Source organism: Furipterus horrens, unplaced genomic scaffold (genome assembly GCF_987537825.1).
Source record: "Furipterus horrens unplaced genomic scaffold, mFurHor1.1.pri manual_scaffold_10, whole genome shotgun sequence".
NCBI classification, from domain to species: domain Eukaryota; kingdom Metazoa; phylum Chordata; class Mammalia; order Chiroptera; family Furipteridae; genus Furipterus; species Furipterus horrens.
This window is the reverse complement of record NW_028327180.1, coordinates 99912154-99940092: the sequence shown is the minus strand read 5'-3', so window position 1 is coordinate 99940092 and position 27939 is coordinate 99912154. Positions and strand designations below refer to the sequence as shown.

The window sequence follows — 27939 nt, the reverse complement described above, 5'->3', positions numbered from 1 at the left end:
CGACCCCAGCGAGCCCTGGGCTGCTTCTCCGGGCTGGCACGCTCTGTGGTGTCGGTCATGGGAGCTGGGTCCGGGGGCGAGATGGAAGTCTGAGTACTCGCTGGGGTTTCCAGGGTGAGGCTTGGCCTTTATCATCACGGCTGGTTCACTCCACTGACCTTTTATACTAGCAATAACTTTCCAGAGCAAGAGAATTCTGAAGGAAAGAGAGTCCCCTTTGCCCCGCACTTGCTGTGAGCGGGGATCACCAAGCGGGGCGCACTGCTGGGAGCTGGACCCTGTGACAGGCACTTTGAAAAGTTAACAGGGCATTCGTTAGAAGGTGATTTTGCCAAAATTGCCAAACACTGAATTTCTTACTATGGACACTTCCTGAGCTTCTGAATTTTTACATCTAACTACCAGCTGGGTATAGAGAGGAAATGAGGTGATATTAGTTTTTTTTTTTTTTAAGTATAGGTTTAAGGGGTTCAGATTTAATGACTAAAATCAAGCAGATCCATAGAATATATAGTCTTCTTACTACAGTGGGCACAGGCTGTATTTGGTATCTTGGGGTTGTCCATTTTTTCACTACGATTAAGGAGATTTTAACAACATAATTCCTATTTTAATTAATTTTTAAGTCTGTATCACTCTCATAATTAATTGCCCCCCAAGAGCATTTTATACATTGAGTTGGGGGGTGGGTTGGAGTAGTAGCTCTTACTGTGGGGTTGCATGGTGGGGAAGAACTTATATTTATAATCAACATGTAAGTGAACATGTCCTTTTGAAGTCTCAAGCAATACACAGGAAATAAATCATGTACATTTAAATTTTCAGCCATTTTTGAAATGCCAGCATGTGCTTTGTTGTTTGATGCAGTTTTTACTCAGTTGGTTTCCAGGAATGGACTTTCAGGCAGCACTTCCTCTAGGAAGTTATGCAGTGAAATAAACCAGTGGGTTCTCTAGGTAAAGTGGGGGACGTTTGACATCCCCGGCTCACAGTGACGTTCCCTGGTCTCCCTCGGAATCTCTTACCAGGTTTTAACTAGTCCTACTTTGGGGGACCTTACGTATTTTAAATCCTGTAATAAAAATAATCTAACCTTCATTTCCTTCCCAGCTAGCTGTTAATTTGTGTTATCAAATGACTACTGCAAGTCAGGAAGAGAAATGTAGAAAATGCTCCCCAAATCCTTCTGAAACTTGGACTGTGGTCTGGGGAAGAAGCCGTCCATCAAGGGTGAAGAAGATCAGCAAAGCTGAACCGAAAACACATGCATTCTGTTTTTAAATGTACAGGCAATCGTTCCTACAGAAATGGGTTTATTTATGAGAAGACGTGTGTCTTGTTGCCATAAAATGTCTATAAAAACTTCCTTTTAGTATTATTCCCCACAGGGTGTTTGTGGGGTGAGGGCTTGCTGTGTGCTTGTCCCGGGGGCCCAGGTGTGCGGGAGGCAGCTCCTGGTCTTACCTGACTCAGCTGGTCACCTGAAAACTCCATACGTGAGCACGGGGCTCAGTCACAGGGGCTCCGAGATACTCGCCGTATGAGAAGGAGCCTTAAAACAGGGATGGCTGGGCAGAGTTGCTTCAGATCCAAAGCTCAGAAACAGCATTCCCAGGTTGGGATGGGGTTGGCTCAAGCTTTGCGTTAAAAAAGAAACTTCTCTTTAGTATATAAATCAATTCTTCAGGACGGGTTGACAGTATTGAGTTACCAACAGCCTGTTAATTTGGATGGTTGGGACGCGTCTCGGTTCACGTCTGCCCAGCCCTGGGCTGGCCCTGCGCTTCCGCTGCTTCATTTCGCCGCAGGTGGCGACCCGGGGGCAGTCACGCCTGCGGGGTTCCCTGCTGTCCTTCAACGCGGTCGTAAGAATCCCATTCACGGCGATATCACAGTCCATGGACTTTCAGTTCAGATTGTGTACATTTTTAAATTGTAAGATTTTTACTGTATATTGATGCATAGTGTGATTCAACAAATTGCTTGTAATTTAAAAACTATTTAATATTCCAAATAAATATAGTTATATATTTATAAAATCTGTTGCTGAGCTTATTCCATGTGCCTCGCACCGAAGGCCGGGGCGGGGGCGCCTTTGCCGCGGCAGACGGAGCCCCGGGGAGCGGGGCCGTGGCCTCGGCGAGGTCCAGAAGCCTGTGGGTCCGTGCGCGGCCCCTGCGCCCAGGCTCGCGTGCCACCGGCCGCGGGGCCCCAAGGAGCACCTGAGCCGGGTGCTCTTAGCGCCTGTGCAGCGCCCGTAAGCGGCGAGGGACCCGGCCCGGGGCGGCTGCGGAGCGATTAGGGGAAGCACGTGAGACCGAGAACCCGGGACCTGCGCGCAGGCGGCCGCCCAGGCGCTCCGCGGGGCCTGGCGCGGCGCCGGCGGGGCGGGGTGGGGGCGTCCCCGAGCCCCGCGCGCTGCCCGGTCTGCCCGAACAAGGGCTACGGCTGTTCGGGGACAGGACAGCGGTCCGTTTAAGAAACTAGCGTTTTAACAAAACGGCTTTTCCGCTAAGTCTCCCGCCTGCCTCCGTGTTCTGAGCCTGAACCTCAGGGTCAAGGGCAGCGGCCAGGTTCAGTCCCGGGGCTTCGTCTGCGCGCCCGCGGGTCCCCAGAGCGGCGGCCTCAGCCTCCCAAGCCGCAGCCTCTGCTCCGCAGCCGGGGTGGGGGCGCGGCCGCGGCTGCAGGTGCGCTCCTCCCCCGCGGGCACCGGCCCCGCCCCGGCCCCGCCCCGCGGGTCATTTACATGTGGCCGCGGCCCCGCCTGGGGCAGCTAAAGCGACGTGTCCTTGTCCCCCGTGGGCAGCCCTGGCGAGTGCGGCCGCGGGTCCCCAGGTAATGATGGGGCAGGGGTCGGGGGTGGGGGGAGCCGCGGGGGTCAGGACCCGCAGGGGTCTGGAGAGAAACCTGGGTGGGAGCCCTGACTGGGACCATCCACGGGTTAGCAGCTGTGGGGGCTGCCGCAGACTCCGGCCACAGCAGTTCTGGCCCCAATGTTGTCCCTGCATGTGACACCCAGCGGAGCAGCAGTCAATGTGGTGGCCGGAATTGGTGCCAGTCCATCAGGGCCAAGGGGGCAGGGGGCTAGGATGGGGCTGCATCTCCGGGTGGCCTGAGCCAAATGTCAAAGGCCGCCTAAGCTCAGGAAGCCCTGGCGGCGGGCCGGGGGGTGGGGGTGGGGTGGGGTGGCAGTGAGGAGCATGAGACTGGAGAAGAGTCCAGGGCTCGGGACGCCTCACCAGGGGGCAAGGGGCCACCAGGTCAGGGAAAGGTCTGAGGCGTGAGCATGGGTGTGGGGCGGCGGGCCAATGAGAAGGACCCTGGGGCCGCTCACTGTGCACCAAGCGGGCAGCTGCCATCGGGCAGTGAGGAGGCTGCCGTGGTGGCTGTCCTGAGGGTCCGCGGGCCTGCCGAGTGACCACAGGGTGGCCTGTTCTGGATTTCAGCTCCCAAGGCCCCGCTCAGAGCCTTCGCCCCCTGGGGCAAGCAGTCTGGAGCCATGAAGACCAAGACGCGGTCCGCCAGGCGCCGGGTGCCTCCGCAGAACGCAGAGGCCACCCCAGGGGACCAGACCCCCAGCAGGCCCCAGCCAGGCTCCGGCGCCCAACTGGCCAAGGGTCTGCGGAGCAGGACGGCGCGGGCGCAGGGAGCGAGGGCCGAGGGCGGGCGCCGGCGGCCGGGGCTGTCAGGGGCTGCGGGGCGGCGTGAGAGCAGCATCCAGCGGCGGCTGGAGAGCAACGAGCGCGAGCGGCAGCGCATGCACACGCTGAACAACGCCTTCCAGGCGCTGCGCGAGGTCATCCCGCACGTGCGCGCCGACAAGAAGCTCTCCAAGATCGAGACCCTCACGCTGGCCAAAAACTACATCAAGTCGCTGACAACCACCATCCTGACCATGTCCAGCGGTCGCCTCCCGGGCCTGGACGGGCCGGGCCCTAAGCTCTACCAGCACTACCAGCAGCAGCAGGCAGCCGGGGGAACATTGTGTGCCACCGAGTCCCAGCCGGAGGGCCACCTGCAGAAGTACTCCACACAGATCCACAGCTTCCGGGAGGGCTCCTAGCGCCTGGCCCTGGTCCCACCAAGAGCCCCAGACTGGTGGTGGCACCCCACATGGACGTGGCCCCAGCGGCTTCATTTTCCCTAAACTCAGCTGCCTTTCTGGAACACGTCCTGGCCCCCTGGGGACAAGACCTAGTTGAAGCCATGGCCCTGGGTGGCATGAGGCCCAAACCTTCGTGTAGGTCCCAGGACCTGCTTTTCAGTTAACTAGGCAGGAGTCGACAGGCCTTTATAACTCAACTCTCTTCACTCCTGACTCCCCCCGGAGGCAGGGGAGATTCCAGGAAAAGGTCTCCTTGGTAAGTCTCCCCAGTCACTCCTGAGGCCCAGGCCCAGAAAGGGACCTCCTCCCGCCTGCGTCAGAGCCTCCTCGTCCGGGCTCCACTGAGGCTCGGAGCACAGCTCACGGCCGCTCGCGGAGTGGGGCTGAGCCAAGATGGTTGAAGTGTCTAGTTAGGCCCGTTTCAGACAGAAACCCTAATCAGATGACCTCAGATTACTTCTCAAGGGGCCTTCAGAGGTCCTGGAGGGGCTGGGACATCTTCCTGCCTTTCCGGTGTGGGGGCTCCTGACTGTGGAGGCACTGAGCCGAGTCTCAGGGCTTGTGGCCTGGCGCCGACGGGGCTGGAGACGGGATGGGGAGAGAGTGGCTGGGACTCTCAGCCGGGCCCTTAGGCGAATGGCTTCTCCGCAGGCCTCCCTCGGGTCCCACCCAGGTTTGCTGCTCACTGTCATTGTCACTGACTGGTGGTCCGACAGGACTTTAGGATGTTCTTGGGTCCTGGTTGGGGTTAAGGGCCCTGCGGGCTCTCTGGGGAGGAGTCTGGGGTGGCAGAGCCCCTCCCCCACGCGGTGCACTCCCCAGAGGCAGCACGGGCGTCTTGGCAGGTCCCCGCAGGCTTGGGCCAAGCTTCCTTCTGTGGTGTTCCTGCCCCGCTGGCTTGGACAGGCTTGGCGACTTTGCTCCCAACTTACTGGCACCTCCCCTCCCTTGTCCCTCTGCCCACAGCCAGTGCGGGGACAGGGCCCTTGGCAGCCTCAGACAGGAACCACAGTGACTGCGGCTATGAAGGTGCAGTTGGCCGGGCATGTGGGGGCCTGGTCCCGTGCCGAGCTGTACCCTAGGCCCTCCTGGGGCACTGTGGGTGGGGACAGGGCAGGAATAAGGCTGTCACAGTCGAGGGCTTGTCCCTGATGCGTGGCCCTGCTGTCCCATCCCGGGTGGTCCCGGCCCAGCCGTCGATGCATTTCTGGGCTGTGCGTCAGCCCTGGCAGCAACAAGGATAGCAGGTGGCACCTCTCGGAACAGCCGTTCTTGATTTCTAACTTCCCCGGCCCTTCCAAGGCGGCCGTGGGAAGCCTGTCCTTCAGCCCGGGTTGGGTGGGGCCCAGGTGCCCCTGGACTGCCCCTCAGGCGTGGCTGCTCTGGGAGGTCAGGGGAGTGACGGTCAGGAGTCCACCAACGGGAGCCGAGGTGCAGGCAGCTCTGCCCTCAGGACAGAGGGGGTCCACGCGACCCCTTCTGGGGGGGGGGGTCTGCTGGCTGCACACAGAGAGGTGAGGCCTGCAAACGCGGTGGCTCTTGTTGTGGCTGAGCCACGGCCAGGGCAGGGCTCTGCGTGCCCCTGAGCTTGCTGAGTGAACCACACACTGGCCCAAAGCCGAGCTCTGTCCGGAGGCCATGCCCTGGGCTCGCGCGCTCTGTCCCAGCCGTGCACCCGCACCTCCTCTGCTTCCCAGGGGGTGAGCCCAGCCCGGATGGCCGGGCCTTCACTGGAGGCTGGAGGCCATCTGCACGCCCTGGGGCCGCATCACCAAGGATCCCTAAAGGTCTCAGTCTCGCTTTCGGGGTATGAAGTACGAGGGTGGCGAGGGAACCGGTCTGGTGACAGGCAGGTGAGGCCTGCTGCTGCCGCCTGCTCCCTTGACCTTTGTCTTGGACCCTAAGCCCAGCTGGACTCTTGTCCTCCGAGGAGTCCTAACATCAGAGACCTCCACACACCAGCCCTGGTTGCCCGGCCCCCACCTGCAGCCTTGGACCTGCCCGCAGACCAGACCTCTGAGCGAGCACCCCAGGTGGAGCGCCCATCCGGGAGCTGCGAAACCAGACCTGCGACTTTTCTGTCGGGGAAAACACCCCGGGGCCTGACCAGCTGGTGCCCCAGCTGGTAATTGTGGTGAAAATGTTTCTTAAATGACCCAAATTTGCTTTGCATTTTTCCTAATGGCTCCTTCAAAGTACTCATGCAATCAACGCTGTCAAAACGGAAATAAAAGATTTCACGGCAATTACTACGTCTGCCCCATGCAGTCCAGCATAGGGAACCGTGCATTTTAATCGCAATAGAGCAAAAAGAAAGAAGAAAAAGGCTCATCATTTACACTCTGGTTTAAGTTTTTATTGACTAAAGCATCCGGGAATCGAGATGGTTCAGTGATGCTGAGCAGGAAACAGCTGGTGCTCAGGGGCCAGCTAGTCACAGCGGAAGGGCAGGCGGGAGCTGGAGAACAGACCCCAAAGGCCCGTGCAGACGCTGACGAGGGGACGTAAACACGGGGACAGCCCGCCCGCACGGGCCACCTGGGCCCTGGGCCCAGCCTCACGTCTCTTGGCCCCACCTGCAAATGCAGGCTGCTGGCTCCCTCCAGTGCCCCTCGGGAGGGCACCCGAAGGAGGTATTGGACCCTCTTGCCAGGCATCTGGAAGAAGCTCCCAGGGAAAGTGTCTGGATGTAGGAGGCAAACTCGGGACGTCCCCGAATGGGGTGTCATTGGGTAAAAAGCAGCCCAGGAGCTGCAGGACAGGAGGGGCGTCTGGGGAGGCACTTCCCTACCTACCCCTCCCCTGGCAACATGATTAGAAGTAAAAGTTGCCCCCACCCCCCAAACCCATCTGGGGAGGGGCCAGCTGAGGCACTCGGACAGCTGCTTCCACCGACGGGGGCCCATCCCACCCAGGGAAGAGGCCCCTCCAGCATTTGCTTCCTACATGGCCACTCCTGCCTGAACGTGTGGAATTGACCCTGTCTTCGGTCCCACTGAGAAAGGATCACAGCACTGACAGCGGCCCTAGGCCCGCGGCCAGTTTTCTGTTCTGGACGCCCCGGGCTCAGAGGGCTCCTCTGTGGGCTCTGCCTGCCCCGGGGCCAGAGTTCCTGGGAGGTTCCAGGCTCTGGGTTCTGCCCTGGAAAGGTGGGAGGCAGAGGGGGAGGGGTGGGTGGGAGAGGCCGGGGTGAGGGGTCCCCGCCCGCCACCCGGTGCCCTCCTTGCGGACTGGGACAAGCGTGAGGAACGTCCACAATGCTTCACATTTCCGGGCTGTTTCTGGTGCCCCTGAGGCCACGACCCCAGGCGGGGTTCCCTCAGGCCACGGCAGGACCCACATTTCAGCAGAGGATGGCTCCCTACGAGGGCAGGCTCACAGATCGCCGGCGCCCCGGCGAGGGCGGGCTCAGCAGCAGACAGGGCCCTCGGCCTCCTGCGGGGCGCCGGCCGCACTGGAGGGCCTGCTGGGGAGGTCCCGCTCGCCAGCCGTCTCCTGGGAGGCGCTCCTGTGGGCCCTGGTGGCATTGGCCCGGATGGAGATGTGGTCCCAGCCCCCCTGGAAGGTGAGAGCCGGGTCACCAGGGCGGCAGGGGGTCAAGGGGCAGAGACCACCCTTCCAGACGGCCCTGAGGGCCCTGCCTGGGTCTCCCGCCAACCCAGGCCGGTCCCAGCTCAGGGGGCCCGGGCGTGTGCGACACCACCGACTGCCGGCTTGCTCACCCCGATGCCGTGGTCCCAGCCCTGCCCCTTGGGATGCAGCGGCTGCACGCCTGTGCGGTGGCACACGGTTCCCCGGCTCAGGCTGTGGCTCCCCTGGACTTTGTTGGCGATGACCCAGACCTAGAACGCAGCCCTGCTGAAGGCCCGGCCCTGACCGTGGTGGCCCCGTGGGGACCGCGGTGGGGAGCCCAGAGCAGGGCCCCGAGCCCCCTGAGTCCCCAGCCCCGAGTGAGCGTCTGCCCTCTGTCCCCGGGGCACCCAGACCTGGTCCAGGGGCCCCACGGACACGCGGCGCACATTGTTGGACACGTGCTCCCACGCGGAGCCCTGTGGGTAGCTGGGCGTGACCCCCTGGCGGTACCACAGGTTCCCTGCGGAGAGAAGGACACGGCCCGCACTGAGGCCCAGCGCCCAGGGCCCCCGCAGGGCCTGCGGAGTGGGGGTCCGACCACCCTCCGTCTGCCTTCCCTGCCCTCGCTGCCACCGGCGCCACCGGGCTGGGCGGGGCTGGCGCCTGTCTGCTTTCTGCGCATGAGAGACTGAGGACAAGGACTTCTTGACACAAATAAGAGGACGGGTCTGGGACCGGAGCCCTGGGTCCCCGTCCAGCGCCGGCCCCTTTCTCGCCTTGCTCAGTGGGGACAACTGCCCAACAGGAAAGGGAGCCGGTGACAGGGTGCTGCCTGAGGCAGTGCCACGCGGCCACCTCCCAGCCCCCAGTGGCCTGCGGCGGGGCTCCTGGGTCACCGGCCTGGGTGGCACCTTCTAGAAGATGCTCCCAGCACAGGCCCCGCCGTGCAGTGTGACCTGGGCCCCGGCACTGGGCCTTCGGCGCCAGGCCCAGGCAGGGCTGCCCACCGGTGGGGGCTGGTGTTCCCCACCCTGGGGGACATGGGGCAGGGACCTATTTGGAAGCTGACCTCAGGCTGGGCGGCCTCTCATGGTGGCTTATGAAGGTCTTGTGCCAGGGACCTGAGGGCCACTGAGGGTCTCATCCCATTGGGCGCTCAGGGAACCCCAAACCCCCCTGGTGACCGCGGAGGACCAGGAACGACTTGCCATTCTCGTCCACAGCGAACACGGACGTCTGGCCCACCGACACCTGCTTCAGCCTCTGTTTGGGGGGGGACGGGATGTGGTACCAGCAGTTACCTGAAACGGGAGGTGGGACTGGGGTACAGCCGGGAAGCACCAAACCTGCGAGCCCAGGTGCCGGGAGCAGGTCGCCTCCGCTCCCAGGGTGGGTGTGCCCTGCCGCCCGCCGACACCCTGGCCTCTCCCAAGGCCTCTCCGTGGCATGTTCCAGATGGTGTGGCTGGGGGGCCACCGTCACCAACGGGCACGGAGGTGCCCAGCCCGGCCACGGTGGAGAGCCAGCCTCGCGGCCGCCGTGCAAACCCAGCCCCTTGACCCCATGCAGCGCGGGTGACACACCAGCTATCGCTGCTCGTCCGTCTGTCCGTGTGCCAGCACCCCATTGCCATACTATCTAGACGGCCAGCCAAGAGCAAGCCGGCCCGGCCTGCCCTCTGGGAAGCAGCCGGAGCGGCCACTGTAGGTGGGCTGTGTGGGGCCACCCCAGGAGGGGCCCGAAAGGCCTGTCCCCTGACGGGCAGGGCACGCAAAGTGCCCACCGCCAGCTGCCCTGGCAGGAGGCAGAGGATGATGAAGGGCAGCTGCGAGGGGCAGGGGGAACCGCCCCGCCAGGGACCTCATGGGGGGCGTGGCCTCTGGGGACCCCGGCTCTGCCCCAGCACCCGGCCCCCAGGCCGCTTTCAGTAAACGCTGGTCGAGCGGAACTGAGAGTTGGGAGACCTGCCAAGCAGCTTCCCTCGCGGGTGGGAGCGCATGCTGCCGGGCTCTGACCGGCCCCACGCCTGGCGCGGCGGGGCGGCACTCACCAGCCGGCTGGGAGAGGGACACGGAGCCCCTGTGGAAGGCAGAGCCGTCGCGCGCCACGGCCCACACCTGGCCGCAGCCCCCGACGGAGACCGAGGCGAAGGGCTGGTCCGTGCCCACGTGCAGCCAGGAGGCGCCCTGGGGGCGGAGCGAGGGGGTCTCTGAGGGCGGCGGGCCCAGCCTCCGCCCCCCCAGCCCCGGCGGCTCCTCATGCCCACCTCACCCCCGCCCCAAATGCCCAGGGCGCGGGGACCCCGGGCAGGCCCCACAGTGAGTCCTGTTTCTGGAAGAATCTGTCACAAACCCGAGAGTGGCCACAGGGTGGGCAGTCCCGGCGGCCCCCAGAGACAGGGATGAGGGTGCTCACCGCAGGGTTGAGCTCAGACACGCCCAGCCGGCAGAGCACGTCCCCCTTGTCACTGATGGCCCAGAGCGCGATGCTGGGCCCGTTCCCGCCGGCCGGACTCTCGGGGATGATGGACACGTCCCTGAGGGCGATGGGGGCCACCTCCAGCCAGGGCCCGCTGGTCACCAGCTTGCATTTCCTGTCCAGTGGAGACAACGCACCTCTGGGCACCCGGAGGCCACTGCAGCCTCCAGCCACCGGCCCTGCAGCCAGGAGACAGCAGACGGCCACCAGGGAGCCAGGTGGCCTCGGTGGGACCCGGGGAGGTCAGGCCAGCCCGCCGCCCCAGCCCCTGGGGGAGCACCCCTTCCTGCGGGACGGCCCCGCCCTCCCGCCCCTGCCCCCAGCCAGGCCTCCTGCCCTGCGGGTCCTGCTCGCAGAGGCTGACATGACATTTCTAGTATTTGTTCTTGAAACCAAACCCTTCAGAAGCCGGAGAAGCCGGGAGCCCGCGGGCACTTCCTGGGCTGACCTTTACTTCGATTCCGTTCCCCTCCCCGCCCCTTCCTCCTGCCGGGCCGGGAGGAGCCCGTGGGGGGGCACACCCCCGGTTACCTTGTGCTCAGTCTTTACCTGGCCCAGCACCTTCTCCTGACGAAGTCCCTCATGGTTTTGTACCCGTGATACGAGCTGCCAGAGACAGAAGTCAACCTCAAGACCACTTTGTGGACGTTTCTGGAAGCTGACGCCACACACACATTCTCCCCCCGCCCCCCCGTTCTGGGCACGGGGCCCCCGGGAGCCCGGCAGTGCGCTGGGAGGGCGGCAGCGTCACAGGGTACGATGCTCGTCCTTCGGGCGCCTCTGGCCTGGCCGGGACCTGCCCGGGGCCAGGACGTGGGGGCTGCCCGACCGGGGTGTTCCGGCTAAGGGAGCCCTCACCCCGCCCCCCCGCCCAACCCTGCCCTTCTGGGGGACAGTCGATTGAGGGTCCGAGGCCTCTGACATCGGTCACCGTCCTGGGTCGGTGTAGAAGCCGGGGCTCGCAGCTCAGCAGGCTTGTCGCGGCCGCTCCTCTCACGCCTGCCCCCAGGGTGGTGCCCGCCTCGCCCATGCTGTGCTCAAGTGGCCCTGCCCCGCTGCACCTGGCTCATCGCTCAGGGCCTGGCCAACGTCCCCAAGGCCCCAGCAGGCCCTCCCACAGCCCGGACCCGGCAGAGGAGGGACACGGCCAGGGGTCAGAAGGGCCGTGACGGCCCCCCGAGCCCATCCGCCGCACCAGGGGCACCGGCCGAGCTCACCCCACACCTCTCCTGGCCCCGAGCCTGCTGGCAGCTGCTGCGGGCACGCAGGGCCTGCCCCTTAGCTGAGACCGGGCGCCCGTGGGGCAGGGGCAGGGTGGGGGGACCCCGCGGGGAATGGGGGCTGGCCGTGCGCACCAGGGCCGCCCAGTGGAGGCAGAGAGGGAGGGGCGCTTACGAAGGGAAGTCGCTGGCGTACTGCCACCCATCTGGGTCGGCGCCCCCGGGGACGCTGAAGTCCACGAACCAGTCAGAGACCTGGGGAGGGGGCGGTCAGCGTGGCAGGCCCTCCGCTCCCCGCCCCCCAGCCCTGCTGCCCCCCGCCCGGCACTCACCCAGGCCCACTGGGGGGACGGCGGCTTTGTGCCGGCCTTGGTGCACTCCTGCAGGCCTGAGGCGTCGCTCCACATGTACCGGTCGGTGGGCAGGCCCCTGCGGCAGGACGAGGGGGGCTGAGCCCTGCCCAGTGACAGACATGCGCACTGGGACCCCTGATCTCCGAAGCGGTGGCCCGGCCCAGGTCTGTGACCACAACTAGGGGGACCCCACCTCACAAGGGGATCTGGACTGCAGTCATGAGGGCTGTGGCCACTGTGAGGGCTGGGAGCCCACCTCGCTGTCTACACCTGTCCATCAGCCCAGCGACAGACACAGACTGATACATGTCTCGTCACATGTTTACGTTTGGTGCATTTTAGGTCCGTCACACCTCTCAGTAAGGGACTTTTTAAAATACATGTTACCCTTAAAGATTCCAGAGAAAAGCTCTGTACGCAGTAAGACCCAGTGAGGGCCACGTGGGGGCCGGGCGGCGCTGCGCGTGGCTGTCCCGACGGCGGCCCAGGCCGCTCACCTGCTGGTGTAGCCCGTGACGGGGTTCCAGCGCTGGTTCTCGTAGATGTGCACGCTCTTCACGTCTGACTGCGTGTAGATGTTCCCGGTGCTGCTGGCCAGGCCTGGGGGCAGAGGGGGCTGCCAGGGCGCAGGCTGAGAGGGGCTCCCGGGCCGGCCGGGGCTTCTCTGAGCCTCCTGGGTTTGCGCAACCTTGATGCGCCAGGCCTCCCACGCGCAGCCCCCAGTGCCTCCGCCTCACACTGTTATGGCTGGACCCCCCCGCCCCCGCTGTCCCCCTTTCCTGGCACTGGGCAGGTGTGAGGCCCACCCCCCCAGCTCACTCCTCATCAACACTCAGTAACCTCCAGGAGCCCTAATTTCCTCATCTGTAAAATGGGGATAAGGGTACTGCCTGCCTCACAAACTCGGACGCTGTTAAATCTGTGCAGATGTGTGACCCTACGGCCTCAGTGGACCACACGGCTCTACAGGGACGTTCCGTTTCAGTGCGTCTCTGCCTCCGTTTCCCAGGAGGGGACAGGAGGTCCCCGCCTCCCAGAACTGGGGGAGCCCAGAGCGCTCGCCTCCCCAGGGCACACCCCACCTAATGAGGAGCTAGAACTGGGGCCTGGGAATCAGGAGACTCGGGTCCTGGCTGCCCCCACGCACGCCAAGGCCTCGGATGGGAAATGAGGGTTTGGACATGGCGGAGACCTCGGTCACCGCTGTCTAAGACGCCTCCAGGCCGGGACAGCGCACGGAGGGTGGGGGTGGGGGGATGCCTTGTCCCTAGGCTCTCATGCCTCCTGGGCTGGCCCCAGGACCACCCTCCGCAGAGGCTGGCAGCGCTGAGTGTGAGTGTCAACACTGGGACCGCGGCTGCCACAGAGGGACGAGCCGGGGCAGCCGGGTGGGGGGCCGGCCCCGCCAGCCTCACCTTGGAAGCAGCCCCCGCCGTGGCCGCCGGTGTACGCCCAGGCGGTGCCATCATGGCCGATGCCCCACGCCACACCCCGGCTGCCGGCCTCCACCACCCGCAGGTGGCCCCCCGTCTGCCGCCAGAACCTGGGAGGGGGGAGAGGGGGCGGGAGAAGCGGTCCCAGCAGGGCCCTTGGGGCCTGGGACCCTGGGATGGGTGGGTCACAGCAGGAGTGACGTCCCCTCATCTGCTGGGAGAGCCGCAGCAGGAGCCGGCGACAGCCTGCCTGACAGGGAGGCCTTCTGGGTGGGCCGAGTGCAGGGTGCGGCTGCCACCTGGGTCACCCTCTGTGGCTAACGCCCTGCCACTGTCACCAGAGGGGCCTGACTTTTCCTACCGGGCACGGGCACACAGGCCCTCAGTGAGCAGGTGTGCAGACGCACACAGCCACTGCCCCTCCTGGGCGGGGACTCCTGGTGTCACATATGTCTCCCTGGTCCTCACAGGCTCTGGGTGACCTTGGGGGGGGGGCAGAATTGGGAGCGCTGTGTTCCCTGCAGGGCCCTCCGCTGCTCCCCCCACCGCAAAATGCTGGATGCCCCAGGATTCTGTTCACACTGCCCCGTGGGCAGCCTCGTGCCATCTCCTGGTTTCAAATGCCACCTACAAAGCCCTGTCCCTCCCACTCTGATACACAGCAGCTGCTCAGTGGGTGACCTGCCTTGAGCCCAGCCAGGGGTCTGGCCCGCTTTGGGGCCTTCGCACAGCCCCAGGAAGACTGGGGGCCTGGCCCGCGGGCAGCGAGGCCCAGGTGGCCCTGAGGGGGCCCTTCCTTGTGGAACCAGAGCTCTGGCTGCCCGGGGTGACAGGGGCTGGAGCACGGCCAACTCACATCTGGTCGCAGGGCAGCGGGTGCTCAGGGGCTTCCAGGTCTGGGCTGGGATCACTCACGAAGATGTCCCCCTTGCAGGTGACGGACCAGATGGCCTGCGGGGAGGGGCGGCCGTGGACCCTCCGGCTTTCACAGCAGGACAGGTTGAGCAGGGCCAGCTGGCGTGGACAGATGGCTGGTCACCACCAGGAAGGGGACCGGCAGCAGGCCAATGCTGGCGTCTCCCAAGTCTGCTGCCCCTGATCCCTGGCCTGTGGGGACCCCCGCCACTCACCCAGTCATTCATGTCCTGCTCGGTGGCAGCAGCCAGACGGACCGGCCACCTCTGCCGGGTCCTCTCAGGGGTGTACAGGGCGAAGGAGTGCTTGGCCTCGTTGAGCACGGGGACCAGCGCCGTCACCTCATTGAGGAACACGTGCAGGTACTGCGCACAGAGGATGGACGGCAAGCCTGTCACCGGGATGGACAGGGACGGCTGGGCCCCTCCCGAGTGCACAGAGCTGGCCCGGGCCCTGGCCTGCCGGGTTCCGCGGTGGGTGCTGGAAGCTCTGTATGGAAGCTAGTTCATGAGCAGATGCCTGCGTCCATCTTTGGTGATGACGAGGGCACCTGGGAACCAGACTGCCTGGGTTCAAACTGCTGCCCTGGAGGGGCGAGCGGCTTCCTCTCTGAGCCTGATTTCCCAGGAAACCAGGATCCTGTCAGTGGCTCAGGCCAAGGAGACTGCTCTGTGGGGCCGCCACTGGCGGGGGCTCTGTCACCAGGGGCCAGCTGTTCACAGGTGCCAGACGGGGTCCTGGGCTGAGCGCCTCAGGGCCAGTGTCGCTCGCCTGCTCCTGCGCCCCCTCCAGGCTCCCGCCCCATCGTGCCCTGCCCCCCCCCCCCGTACCTTCTTCTCCTCGTGGACCACGTAGTAGATGAAGAGGATGCTGTCCCGAGCCCCGTCGTGCCCCGTGAACTGCTCCAGGGCCACGCGGACGTCCACCCACTTGTGGGGCTTCCAGTCACACCACCAGTGCAGGGCTCCCGTCTTCACCCACACCGACTGCGCACAGGACCGGGCCGCGGCACGGTCACCGGCAGCCCCATGGCCCAGGCCCTGCGTGGGCCCAATCCCCAGCACCCCGGGGCCACCGGGGCCTCAGGGACTCCCGCCTGGTGCTCCCAGCCCCCCCACTCCCCCCAAATGACAAGTGATGCTATCAGACACCAACAGGGGCCAGAACGCAAACCAGTGCCACCTACGCATGACAGCCTGTGGGGTCCACACTGTTACCCCTTCTTCCGAATGTGGAAGCTGAGGCTCAGGAGGGTCAGTGCCCGGCCCAGCGTCAGTGAGTCAGCGGCAAAGCCTGGGCACACACCGGCCCGCTGGTCTCAGGGGCCCCACGCTTGGCCGCCGCCGAGATGTGTCTGCGCCACCAGAAGAGACGCAGCGGGTCCTCTGAATGAACCCAGTGGGAGCTTTACGTGTCTTCTGCCTCCCAACCAGACTGGACCTCCGGGGGCTGCGCTCGGCCTGAGGGGGTCTGAGACCACCCTCCAACCTGTCCTCAGTTCTCCATAAAACACTGCACCACCTTGGCACGTGGGCATCCCTCTGGCAGGGAGAGGGCTGTGATTCCTGCCAGCACACCCCTGAGGTTGCCCTGATCTCCGGGCCCCAGGGCCTGCCCTGTGCCTGCCACGTGGTCGGGCCTGTAGCTCTTTAGGGCGGATGGACAGAGGAACGCACTGCGTCCATTCTGGACTCATAAGGACCTAGACGGCACGGCTTCCCATCTGAGAGGGACGGACAGAGGGATGCATACACCTGTCTGCTTCTCTTCCCTCACCTCAGGGCTGGGGTATAGTAGGCGCTCAATAAACGCCCGAGAAAGAACATGTCAGCGAGCGCTCACCTGCTCCACAGCCTGTTCATAGTGCCGGAAGTTCTCCAGCTCCCGCTTGGTCCTTTCCGTGAGCTGCTGGAAGATCTGCTTCCGCCAGGCGGCTGTCTGGGCCGGCGTGATGGACAGGGACAGCGTCTGCATGGAGGAGGACAGGCCTGCGGGCCGGCAGGAGCTTCAGGGCCAGGCGTCCGGCCTGCCCAGAGCTGGGCAGCAGCCCGGCGTTTGGGTCTGGTTCTCAAATTAGCCCTTTCTTGCTAGAAAGCTGCGAACCCTGTGAACTGCCCGGAGCCCTCCCACACTGTTCCCCCCGACGGCCTCCCCCGTTCCCCCCAGAACAGCCGCCGCTGCCAGGACAGGCAGAGGCTGGACAGACCGTCCGAGCACAGGGCAGCGGGCCTGTGCCAACCCCCGCCCCCGCTGCAGGAGCACCCCCCGGGGCACCCGTACCCGACAGGACGGTGAACCACTTGAGCACAGTGTGGGCCTCCACAGCGCAGCCGCCCCCGGACACCCAGGCCCACAGCGGGTGGTCGTCGGCGCCGTAGGGCTCCTCCAGCCCCAGCGGGGGCAGCCCCAGCGAGGAGACGCTGGCCGTCTCAGGACAGCCGGCAGCAGGGGGGTGGGGCGCTGTCTTGGGCTCCTTCAGGTCAATGTTGGTCCACGGCAGCTCGGCCGGGGTGCAGGCCGGGCCGGGGCAAGGCTCAGGCCCCAGGGGCTGATCGGCCGGGCCAGCGCCCCCCACGGCATGCTCTGTGGTCTGGCTGGTGCCTGAGTCCGAGGCTGAGCTGCCCTCAGGGTTCCCGGGGCGGTCCAGGGACTCTGCAGGGACAGGCTGGTCAAGGGCCGGTCTCTCGGTCTCCGAGGAAGAGGCATCCATGTCGCTTGGGGCACACGAGTCGCCACTGCCCCTCACCTCGTCGCCAAAGAAGCAGCCAGCGCTGGGGACAAAGGGGACAGAGCTGTGACTCCCTGGAGGGAGGGACACACGCTGCTGCCCGGAGGCCTGGCTCCTCTGCTCCACCGCCGAGAGCCTGTGTGACCCCCGGGCCAGCCGCAGCCTCTCTGTGCAGCACTGGGGGCTGGGCCCTCGCAGCCTCACCCATGCTGATCAAATCTGTCACCTGGGGGTGGGGAACTGGCAGTAACGTCGTTTTTAAAAATGGTGTCACGATACATCTGATGTAAAGTTTACCATTTGAGGCCACACAACGCAGCGGCACTAAGTGCATTCATGTTGTGCCGTGAGCACCACCCAGTTCCAGAACCTTCTCATCACCCCAATGGAAACACCGTACGACTGAGTCCCTCTCCACCCTCCTCTTGCTCGGTTTCCTGGCAGCCACCAACGGGCCCCTGCCTCTGTGGGTCTGCCGATTCTGGACACGTCATCCCTATAAACGGCACTGTCCGCGGCCCTCCGGACTGGCTCCTTTCGCCCAGTTTTATTTATCCATCGCCCACCAGGGGCCACCTGGGCTGTTTCCGCCTTTGGGCGACCGTCAGCGATGTTTCCGTGACCGTTTCCGCACCTGGTTCTGTTTCTTGTTCTGTCAGGTACGTGTCCGGGAGTGTGACTGCCCAGTCACGTGGCGACTCCACCTTTAACATCTGGAGGAACTGCCTGCCCGTTTTCCAAGGCTCGCCTTCCTGCCAGCAGCGCACAAGTTCCAGCCTCTCCGTGTCTGGTCCGTACTCCTCCTGCCTTTCCGATCACAGCTGTTCCGGCGCGTGCAGCGGCCTCCCACTCTGGTCCTGGTGCGCGTCTCCCCAGATGCCGAGCACCTGCGGCCGTTCGCAGGTCCGCTCCTGAGAGATGTCTGTTCTAGCCCTTTGCCCTTTTAGAACTGGGCTGTCTGTCTTTTTATCGTCGAGGGGAGAGGGTCTTTGTCTGCATTCTGGGTGCTCGGCCCTGGTCAGACGTGTGGTTCGCAGGTGCTTGCTCCCGCTGGACTGTCCTTTCTCTTCCCTGATCGTGCCCTCGGATGCAGGTGACTTTTCACTCTGATTAAGTCCCGTCTGTCTGTCCTTCTGTTTCCTGTGCTCTCGGGGTTGTACTGAAGAAGCTGCTGGCAAGTCCAAGGCCACGCAGGGTTTTGGCATTAGGGGTTTCAGAAGCTTCTCCGCTGATTCCGACATGCTCAGCTCAGGAGACGGAAGCCTCTCGTCAACGGGAGCAAAGCCTGCCTGGCTGACCACCAAAGCCGGTGTGCTGACCACCTGGCTGGGGGAGCACAGGCGTGTGGACCAGGGCCTGGGAGGCCCCAGGCTGCACGCGGGACTGCAGGGGGCAGGTAAGCACTGTGGCCACTCCCCTGCGGAGCGGAGGCGGCTCAGCTGATGCCAAGTCACCTGCCTGCCTGCACTCTACCGCGTGCGCGGAGCTGGGACTCTCAGCGCGGGGACCCCACGGCGCCCTGCAGCAGCGGCCGCGCACCTGGGACATTGCAAGAAATGCAGAGTGTCGGCCCACCCAGACCTGGGTGGCGGGGCCTGGTTAACGCTGAGGGAACAAGCCCCCAGAAGACTCCGGGGCGTGCCCCAGCCTGGGTCCCAGCTGAGAGGGGCTGCCCACCCCCCCGCAAAGAGGCCTTTTCTCCCCCAGACCCCGCAGCTCCAGAACCAACACCCACGGCTCCCGACCTCGCCACCTGCCGCCTCCCGCCTCCCGCCCCTGGGGTGAGCTGGGGCACCGGGCACAGGAAGTGGGGAGACCCTACAGGATGCAGTTTTTTCCTGCCCGAGACGAGGCCCAGTGCCCGGTGGACAGGGTGGGCGGCAGCCTCCTCTGGACACTGCCCACCGGGGCCACGGACAACCCCCCAACGGCCCATCTGCACCCCACCGCCCCCGGGATCACCTGAGGAGACTGGAGGAGCTGCCGGAGTGTGACCGGTCACTCTCTCGGCTGGCAACAATGGCCTTCCACGTCTTCCCACTGAGCTCGCTTGGGGTGACGCCCTGACGGAAGTACACGGCCCGGTCCTCGCAGCCGATGCCCCAGACCTGGGACAGAGAGAGCTGCTGCGTGGGGAGCCGGTGCAGACCTGGGGGCTCCTCCCCCTTTGGGGGTGCGGGGAGAGCGCCCCAAGGCTGGAGGACATGTCTGTACATGCAGTGGGGTGTGTGCAGAAGTCAAATCCAGGAAGCAGAGCCCAGAAGGGTTTGGAGCAGCAGGAGCCAGAGGAGGCGGGGGAGCCGGTGGCCGCTGTGCTGGGACACGGGGTCCACCCATGTCCCCATCTTGTCCCTGGTGGGATGGAAACTGTTCCCCATTGAAGCCAGAGAGTGATCCTGGTCTTTTTTAAGATGCAAAATAACCTCCTCGATTCTGATCTCACTTTCCACAGGAAAGGTGGCCAGGCGCCTCTGTCCCCCCGCCTTCCCCGTGCGGGCTGAGGAACGGAGGTGTGCTGGGCAGCTGAGGGCCCGGGGAAGGGGTCTAGAGAGCGATCTATTTTGAGCATAGCCTTGGGGTGCATGGAGGGCCCTAGTTGGCCCAGGGCCTGGCAGAGCAGTGGCCTTGCTGGGAGGGCTTCGGTGTCTCTGTCACTTGGCCGTGGCAGGCTGGCTTTTGTGCTCAGTCCGTGTGTGCGCCAGCTGGCGCCTGTCTTGCCCGAGGGCTGCGTCACACGGCTTACGGGGGTGGCGGGAGGAGGGCCAGCACCCCTCGGGAAGAGCCTCTACCACAGCGCAGCAGGGGAACGTGTCACTCTTACATGCTGGGTCTTAAAGAAGTGCCAAACCTCACATTTATGAGGCAGCTACGCCATACGAACCAGACGGTGACTAGAAAGTGAGGAAGACCAGTGTCCTCCTTCACCTGGGGACCCGAGTCCCCCTAATATTTCCCTAAACTCTTCAGGTCTCTGCTCACTGCCACCGCTCTGGGACCCAGGTGGAGCCAGTCCCCTGGGTGCCCTCAAAGGCTGGGAGAGGGTGGAGGCACAGCGACCCCCGCCCGTGGCGGCACCGGGAGGGCCCGCTGGCAGGAGGCACGGCCCGGAACCACGTGCTCACCTGGTCGTTCAGCCCCACGTTCACCATCACCATTTCTCCCACCATCTCGATCCAGCTGGTGCCACAGGGGTTGTGAGAGCTGACGCCTCTGCGGAACCACACCTGGGAAAGGCACAGTGAGTGCCGCCCTGCAGGGCCGCTGACGGGGGCGGTCGGTTCCGCTCGGTCTTTTAAATTAAAGTGCGAGGAGAAAAGAGGGGTAACCTGATCCTTGGGTTCACACCACAAACGAACACAACACATCTTTGAGGAAGGGAACGGTCGCTCATGTGCCTCTCCCCCACAGCCCTGCCACCGTCCCTCAGGGCTGAGGGTCACCTGTCCCCAATCACACTTGTCCTGTCCATTCTCTGACTGAGGGCATTGTCCCTCCAGGAGACACAGCTGCCTGAATCTTTCTAGAAATTTCTTCCCACTGGTTCAGACACTAGTGGCAGGTGTTGGGACCAGGCAATAGCGGCAGGTGTCAGCTGTTTCAGGGCAGAGGGAGCTGGGAGGTGGGATGTCTCGGCAGGGGGTGGGAAACGACACCTACAGGGAGGATTCTGCAGGCTTGAACATCTTGGATATTGCCGCAGGCAGTGCATAGTAGTAGGCTAATTTGTTCAAAGAACAAAAACCCACTTCTGGCCAAGATGGAGGCCTAGACAGACACACTGCGTCTCCCTCCACAACTAAGAAGGAATACAACTACCTTAAAACTAGAGACAACCAGAAGTTCCAGAAAACTGAGCTGCATGAAAGTCCAACAAACAAAGACATAAAGAAGAAATACTCATCCAGACAGGTAGGAAGGGCGAAGAGGACACAGTGTGGTGGTGGCAGCAGCAGGCCAGTGGAAAGCGCAGTCACACGTTTTAAAAACTAGGAAGGGATACCTGGGGAGCGCTCCCAGCACCAGACCAGACCGCAAAGCTCACGGCCCAGCGCCAGGGAAAATCAAGCCTCATTGCTTCTGACTGTGCAGACCAGTGGGGCTTGGGGCAGAGGAAGAAACTGCTGGTCTCTCAGCAGAATCTGTTTGTTTAAAGGGCCCCCATGGTCCTAGAACGTTCGAAGACCCACCCACTCTGGGAACGACGGCCAGGGCAACAGCTAGAGAGGCACCAGTTCCATACGGAAGCGGGAGAAGTGCCTGGAAAAGGAGCGAGTACTGGGCAAGTGGTATTGTTCCCTCTCAGACCCCTCCCCCACATACAGCACCACAATGTGGAGAAACAGGTCGCCCTGTACTGACAAATACCTAAGGATCCCCCCTTACAATGTAACAGGTGCGACAGCTCTACCTAAGACACAGAGGGAAACAAACACAGGAGCCTGACAAGATGAGGAGACAGAGAAGTATGGCCCAAAAGAGGGAACGGATCAAGGTTCCAGTGGGAGAACTAAGTGACAAGGAGCTAGCCAACCTAACAGAGGAGAAGATAGCCAACCTAAAAGACCCAGAGTTCAAAACACTGGTGATAAGGATGCTCACAGATTTGACAGATATGCTTGAGTACGGCAGACGCATAAGGGAAGAAGTAAAGGCTATGCTAAGTGAAACGAAGGACAATCCACACAAAACCAACGGTTAAGGGGAGGAAACCGGGGTTCAGATCAACGATTTGGAACATAAGGAAGAAAAAAACAGTCAACCAGTGCAGAATGAGGAAACAAGAATTGAAAAAAATGAGGAGAGCCTAGGAACTTCTGGGACAACTTTAAACGTGCCAACATCTGAACCGTAGGGGTGCCAGAAAGAGCAGAGGAAGAGCAAGAAATTGAAAGCTTATGTGAAAAACTAATGAAGGAAAACTTCCCAAATTTGGTGAAAGAAATAGACATACAAGTCCAGGAAGCACAGAGAGTCCCGAACAAGCTAGACCAAAGGAGGACCACACCAAGACACATCATCATTAAAATGCCAAAGGTTAAAGATAGAGAATCTTAAAAGCAGCAAGAGAAAAGCAGAGAGTTACCTACAAAGCGGTACCTATAAGACTATCAGCTGATTTCTCAAAAGAAATTTTGCAGGCAAGAAGGGACTGGCAAGAAGTATTCAAGGTGATGAAAAGCAAGGACCTACAACCAAGATTACTCTATCCAGCAAAGCTATCATTTAGAATGGAAGGGCAGACGAAGTGCTTCCCAGACAAGGTAAAGCTAAAGGAGTTCATCATTACCCAGCCATTATTCTATGAAACGTCAAAGGGACTTACTTAAGAAAAAGAAGATCAAAAGTATGAACATTAAAATGACAACAAACTCACAACTATCAACAACTGAATCTAAAAAATACAAACAAAACCCAACTAAGCAAACCAGAACAGGAGCAGAATCATAGGTATGGGGATCATTTGGAGGTTATCAGCCGGGAGAAGGAGGGGGAGAAATGGGGAAATGGTGCAGGGACTAAGAAGCATAATCGGTTGGTACAAAACAGATGGGGAAGTTAAGAATAATATAGGAAAGGGTGAAGCCAAAGAACTTATATGCATGACCCATGGACATGAACTAAGGGGGTGGGATTGCTGGAGGGAAGGGGGGGTACTGGGAGGAGGGGAGCAAAGGGGAAAAAATGGGACAACTGTAACAACATAATAAAATATACTTAAAAAATGAATCAAAAAATATTTTAAAAAATAGAAATAAATTCTGAACTAAAAAATAAAAATAACAAAATCCTACTCTCCCCCCGCCCCCCAAACGTGAGCGGGACCCCGGCTTACTTTCCGGTCCTTGGTGACGGCCCAGACCACGCCCACTCCCGCGGAGACGTGCAGGATCCCGTTTTCAGGCGTGGGCGGCTCCACTACGCACCAGGAACTTCCTACGCGGCCCCAGAGGAAAGCGCAGGGTCCCCATCAGCGAGCGCCGTGGGGAGACGCTGGGCGCCCCCCTCTCCCAGTACGGGGTGTAGGGCTCCCACCTTTGGGGTTGTTCCTGTTGATTCCTTCCCGAACCAAGGCCTGCCCCTCCCAGAGCGTGACCCACAGCAGGTCCTGGGGTCCACAGCTGATCTGGACCACCTCTCCCGGGGTGTCCACGAGGGACCACGACGAGCCTTCGGGGTTGGGGTGGCTGACGCCCTCTCTGTACCACACCTGAGGAGAGCGAAGCCCCCAGGAAGGGTCCGGCGGGGTCGGGCGGCGCGGCTGCGTTTGCATCCGCACACGCACAGGCCAAGGGCGGCGCGCGGGGAGACCAGGGACGGCCCTGGGGACCCTCGTGCCAGATGAGACGCGCCCTCACCGCTGCTGAAAGATGCGGCGCTTGGATTTCTGCCTCCCGGGGGGGGGGGGGCAGACCCGCTCCCTCTGCCCGCTGCGAGAAGCCCCTGCTCAGCCCCGCGCCCCGTGGGGACCCGGCCCCAGCTCCGGCGGCCTGCGCCCTAGGGCTGGGGCGCTCTCAGAACGCCTGTCTCGGGCGGAAGCCAGTCCCCTTCACACGAAGGTCTGAAACGTCCACTTCTTCTCTAGCCTGAATTCGGTGAGCACAGTCAAACGTTTAAGACTGAGAAACCCATTCATATCGTCCGCACTGCCTGGGTCATTTCATCCAGAAGGGGCTGCACACTGCTGGGTAGCCCAGGAGGGATGGGGACCCCTCCCAGGAGCTGTCCCCATACCGTGGACCATGGCCTCCCAACCCTGTCCCCTCACCCTACAGCCCGCTCGGCAGCACCAGGCCTGGACAGCCTCCCCCGCCCCCCCGCCAGTCTGCCCCTGTTTCCCCAGCTCCTCCCGGAGTCCGGGTCCTTTAATGGACCACAGGGCTGGTGTGGAGTGGCCCTGGCTCCCAGCCAGTGCGCAGTCGCCACAAGCGCTGCTCTTGAGCACCTCCCCCTTCTGTGCCCCCTTGGCGGGGGCTCTGTCCCAGGCGATCGCCCCACCATCCTGCAGCGTGGCTCAGAAAAATCTGGGGTCGACCTAAGCCCGGGCCAAACAGGGCCCCAGGGGTGAGCCTGACAAAAGCCTGCCTTGGCTGTTCCAGGGAAAGAGTACTGGACGGTCACAAAGTGCCGGCCAGAGCCGGGACCCAGCGTCGGCTCCCCTGCACTCAGAGCCGCCAGGGGCTGGCTTTCCTCTTGTTCAGTTCACAAGCTCCCTGCGAGGACGGTCTCCTCTCCAAATAGCCACCCATCTGGTCACGCACCCACCCACCTGTCTACCTCTCCACCCACCTATCCACCTGTCCATTCACCCACCCTTCCATCCATCCACCCACCTACCCAGCCCCATTCACTCCCCCCCCCCCCCACCCACCAGAGACTGCTGTGCAGAAAGTGCCTGAAGGGAGCTGGCAGGGAACTCTAAATCTCACTGAGGAGACACAATTGACAGCACCTGAGCCCAGAGGGGGCACTGATCGGTGCTTTGGGGGCTCAGAGGAGGGACAGGTGAGGACCAGGCACAGGATGGCAGGTCAGAGGCTTCTGGGAGGAGCAGGACCCAGCGGGTCACCAGGACAGCAGGATTCACAGAAGGGACGACTTGGGGACCCTGGTAACATTCCATATGCTCAGGCTAACCCTAGCTGCGGGGACAGGAGGGGAGGGGTCTCAGGGACAGCCTCCCCCTTCCTCCACCTCGGGGAGGACAATGGAAGGCCAGCTTCCCTCGTGCCCCGCTCCTGACCATGGCCATTCCCGCTCAGCCACCTCTTGTCCAGCCTTACCTTTCCCTGCAGAGACACAGCCCACACAGACAGGTGGCCCACAGGCTCATCTGTGACCTCCCACCCTCCCACAGAGAGGTCATTGAAGGGGTCGGGCAGTTGTTTGGGGTCATCCTTCGAAGGGATCTGAAAGGAACAGGTGCGAGGCAGTGGCCCTCAGTCCCTGCAGGCGCACGGGCCAGTAGGTGGCACTGCTCCCCGCCCGGCAGACACCCACTGGCACTGCCCTGCCCTCCCCAGCCCTCCACATGCCGCCTTCCGCTCCGAGCTCAGTGCACCGCTGCCCGGCTCTGCACAGCCGGCTCGTGGGGATGGAGGGTCCCCGCCCCTGGCTCCCCTCTACCCTGTCCTCCCTCTGTCAGCCACCAGGCCCTGGCTGCTGTCCCCAAGTGGTCACTGCTGCTCCAGCACGGAGGCAGATGCACACGCAGGGTCTTGGCTTTGTGCTTTGCAGTGACCTGACTCCGTCCCCCACCCAGAAGGGGGCTGATCATAGGGCGTGGCCCCGCAGTGGAAGCCCTCTGTGACGCTGGCCGTCACCCTGCTCTCCGGCTGCAGCCAGCCAGAGAGGCAGGTAGGCTGGCAGCCCGACCTCACAGCGTGGGCCCTCCGGAGAGGGCTCAGGCCTTCCTCTCATTCAGGGCCATGCAGGACCCCAGCCCAGGCCTCCTGTCCCTAAGCTGGGAGGTTTGTCTGGGCCGAGAAAACAATACAAGAGCCAGAGTGGCTCGTCTGGGGGTGAGGAAGAAGTGCGCAGACGGAGCCTTATTCTAGCGCAGGGCAGCCTGGAGACCAGGGTCAGGACAAGCTCTGTGCTGTCCTGGGCCAGTCTGGCCTGCCTCCCCATGTGGCCCTCTCCCAGACGAGGGGCACGCAGTGCCAGTGTTCCTGGGAGGCAAGTCAAAGGCCAGGTCCCAGCGGGGGTGGGGTGTCCCCTGTGCACAGGTGGGAGGGCAGAAATGGGGGTCCACGTAATCCTCCCAACGGGGAGCCTGCTGCGGGCCCTGCCCCACCCCCCAGGCCACGCACTGACTCTGACCTTGGCCCAGGTGTCCCGGGACTTGTATCTCCTGTAGCGGATCCACCGCCGCCTCCGCACGCATGAGTTCCACTTCTTGTCTCTTGTGTAGGTGGCAGGGAAGTCCATGGCATATGTCCACCCCTGAAACACAGAAGGGCGCTCTGTAAGGCTCTGGGGGAAGGAAGTGATAGGGCTAGGGAAGGCGGGGAGCAGGCGGAAGGGGGAATAGCACTGATCCCCACCAATCCCTTGCAGAAAGTGGGGAGCAGGCAGGGCGCAGGCTAGGGTCAGCAGCCATATGGGGGAAGGCGGGGCGCTGGGGACAGCACTGAGGGGTTTGGTGGAGCCTAACGCGTTCCCTCCCCACATTGGAGCCACGCAGGACCCGAGTTCACCTACCCCTTTCTCGGTGGGCTCCCCTCCAAAGTTCTCATCCACGTACCAGTCGGACTCCCATTCCCAGTGCGGTGAGGGCAGCGCCACCCCATCCAGCGGCCGATGCTGGAGCCCACTCACGTCGCTCCACGGCCAGCGGTCACTCGGCAGGAGCTTCTCACAGAAGCCGCCCACGGGGTTCCAGCGCTGAGGGCGGGAGGCAGGCACAGGCGTTAGGCCTATAGCCCCCTGGCTCATCTCCACGGGGGGGAGGGGGCGGGGGGCCTGTCTGGAACTCGGGGATCGGTCGGCCAGCACACTGCCGCGGCCCTGAAGGGCAGAGAACCTGCCACAGGACACAGTGCCGCAAGGGGCAGGCAGCGGAGGGCAGTCCCGGGCTCCTGGAAGCCGCTGGGAGCCCACCCTTGTGTGAACCCGACCAGCCTGCCTTGGTGAGCTCACAGCACGGGCTCTGGGCCCTCTGCCACTCAGGTCCTTAGGCCACGGGGACTGGTCGGGAGTCTGGGGCACGCAGGCTTTACCTCCCAGCGCCGGTGCCCCACCTGGTTCTCATAGGCCTCCTCTTGGCGGCGGATGGGGACGTCGCTGGCGCACACGTACACGTAGACCTGGTTGTCGCAGGCGATGCCCCAGCAGCACTGCGTGGCCGCGCTGACCCGCTTGAACTCCAGCTGGGTGTCCTTGCACAGCTCCCAGTGCTGCCCGGCCGTGGAGAGCGTGTACACCCGCCCGAAGAGGTCCACCGCCCACAGCGCCGAGCTGGGCATGGCGGCGGGGGCAGCTGCGGGGAAACCGGGGGCGGCGGGCCAGGGTCAGTGCCGTGTCCGCAGCCAGCTCCAGCTCCCCGCCCCAGGGGACATCCAGCCAGGCAGGGCCCCCCGGAACCCCCAGCCGGGACTGTCTCACGCGGTCCAGACAGCGGAGGAGCAGCCGCGCCACGGATCAGAGGCAGAGCCCAGCTTCCAGTCTAGGGCCCCTTTCCGTTCTTTGCCTTTCTGTCCCTCTAATTGTGGGGCTTTCTTTCAAACATATAAAAAAGTACAGACAGAAAAAGGTAACCTGCAAGTCTCTCCCTTCCCGAAGTTATGAACATCATTATTCAAATTGCATTCAGAGCTTTCGTATCAAACGAATAAATGAAAAGCCATAGACTGAGCTCAATCCCAAACATATACGAGTCCTGCTGCCTCCCCAGGAGGCCTCTGTCCCATGGCGGAAGGGTCCCTTCCCTCAGGCTGGTCCCATTGGGACCTTCCTACATGGGTTTGGTGGGGGCGGCCCCCCTGGGCCTGGCACCCCAGCCAGAGCCTCGTGTGGTCCTGCGGGAGCCCTTGGCTGCGTGGCAGGGGTGTGAGGGTCCTGTTGTATGACCACCTCCTTCTCTTCCCCATCCCTCTCTTTCTGCAACTCTCCATTTCTGTTCCTTTCTCTCTCCTCTTCTTTCTGCTTGGCAGGGGCTGAGCGAGGACGGGAAGGAGAGTGGGCCAGCTCTGCCCTCTGTCACTGGCCGCCCCCCACCCCGGGGCTGACTGTACTGCGGCCCCTGGGGCGTAGCTCCCGGAGCCTCCCACCATGGCAGGGCCACGTGGCCAGACCCACACTAGCCCAGTAGAGCAGCTGGACGAGGGTGGTGGGGGTGTAGCAGTGAGAGCTCTCCCGCATCCGAGACTGAAGCCTGCCCAAGGGCCAGGATGTAGGGAAGAGCCCAAGGGGGAGGGGACACGGCCAGGCCAGTCTGCTTGGAAACCGGAGCTAGCAGGAGACAGGGTCTGGGCACCTTGAGCTGGGCTAGGCTGCTCCTTCAGCCTGCCAGAGGCATGTGGGCGCCTCGGGAGGCCGGCGACCAGAATGTCACCATGAGATGGGCCCTGTCTGAACACAGGAGCATCTGCCACGGGCAAACAGGCTCTGTGGGGACAAAGAGCCTTACAAACGC

At 62.9% G+C, this 27939-nt stretch overlaps 2 protein-coding genes and 1 long non-coding RNA gene across 3 annotated transcripts; 2 read left to right on the top strand and 1 right to left on the bottom strand.

Moving 5' to 3' along the window:
- Nucleotides 1-2766: 2766 nt before the first annotated feature.
- Nucleotides 2767-5403, top strand: BHLHA15 (basic helix-loop-helix family member a15). The gene is made up of 2 exons (XM_090288610.1): nucleotides 2767-2835; nucleotides 3447-5403. Exon 2 carries the CDS (start codon nucleotides 3500-3502, stop codon nucleotides 4061-4063), a length of 564 nt encoding a protein of 187 aa, XP_090144736.1. The 5' UTR covers nucleotides 2767-2835; nucleotides 3447-3499; the 3' UTR covers nucleotides 4064-5403.
- A 4-nt stretch (nucleotides 5404-5407) lies between these two features.
- On the top strand, nucleotides 5408-6352 carry LOC150001048 (uncharacterized). Its single transcript, XR_016513345.1, has 2 exons — nucleotides 5408-5963; nucleotides 6011-6352. It is a non-coding gene; the product is annotated as an uncharacterized LOC150001048 (long non-coding RNA).
- Nucleotides 6353-7494: 1142 nt separating this feature from the next.
- On the bottom strand, nucleotides 7495-26775 carry TECPR1 (tectonin beta-propeller repeat containing 1). The gene is made up of 24 exons (XM_090288611.1): nucleotides 26546-26775; nucleotides 26007-26189; nucleotides 25626-25748; nucleotides 24587-24712; nucleotides 22839-23013; nucleotides 22639-22739; nucleotides 19928-20029; nucleotides 18768-18913; nucleotides 16358-16848; nucleotides 15920-16065; nucleotides 14908-15063; nucleotides 14293-14442; nucleotides 14019-14176; nucleotides 13145-13272; nucleotides 12227-12329; nucleotides 11709-11805; nucleotides 11552-11631; nucleotides 10706-10762; nucleotides 10094-10271; nucleotides 9729-9864; nucleotides 8887-8979; nucleotides 8092-8198; nucleotides 7828-7947; nucleotides 7495-7663 (listed from the first exon to the last, which is right to left on the bottom strand). Exons 1-24 carry the CDS (start codon nucleotides 26768-26770, stop codon nucleotides 7514-7516), a joined length of 3531 nt encoding a protein of 1176 aa, XP_090144737.1. The 5' UTR covers nucleotides 26771-26775; the 3' UTR covers nucleotides 7495-7513.
- Nucleotides 26776-27939: the final 1164 nt, after the last annotated feature.

Bases quoted from the DNA above. Each gene is read 5' to 3' on its own strand.
- BHLHA15 (XM_090288610.1), top strand. From the start codon at position 3,500: ATGAAGACCAAGACGCGGTCCGCCAGGCGCCGGGTGCCTCCGCAGAAC.
- TECPR1 (XM_090288611.1), bottom strand. From the start codon at position 26,770: ATGCCCAGCTCGGCGCTGTGGGCGGTGGACCTCTTCGGGCGGGTGTAC. The intron at 25,749-26,006 runs GTAGGTGAACTC...TCTGTGTTTCAG, and splicing joins GGGAGCCCACCGAGAAAGGG to GGGTGGACATATGCCATGGA. The intron at 11,806-12,226 runs GTGAGCGGCCTG...GTCCTGCCGCAG, and splicing joins GTCACGGGCTACACCAGCAG to GGGCCTGCCCACCGACCGGT.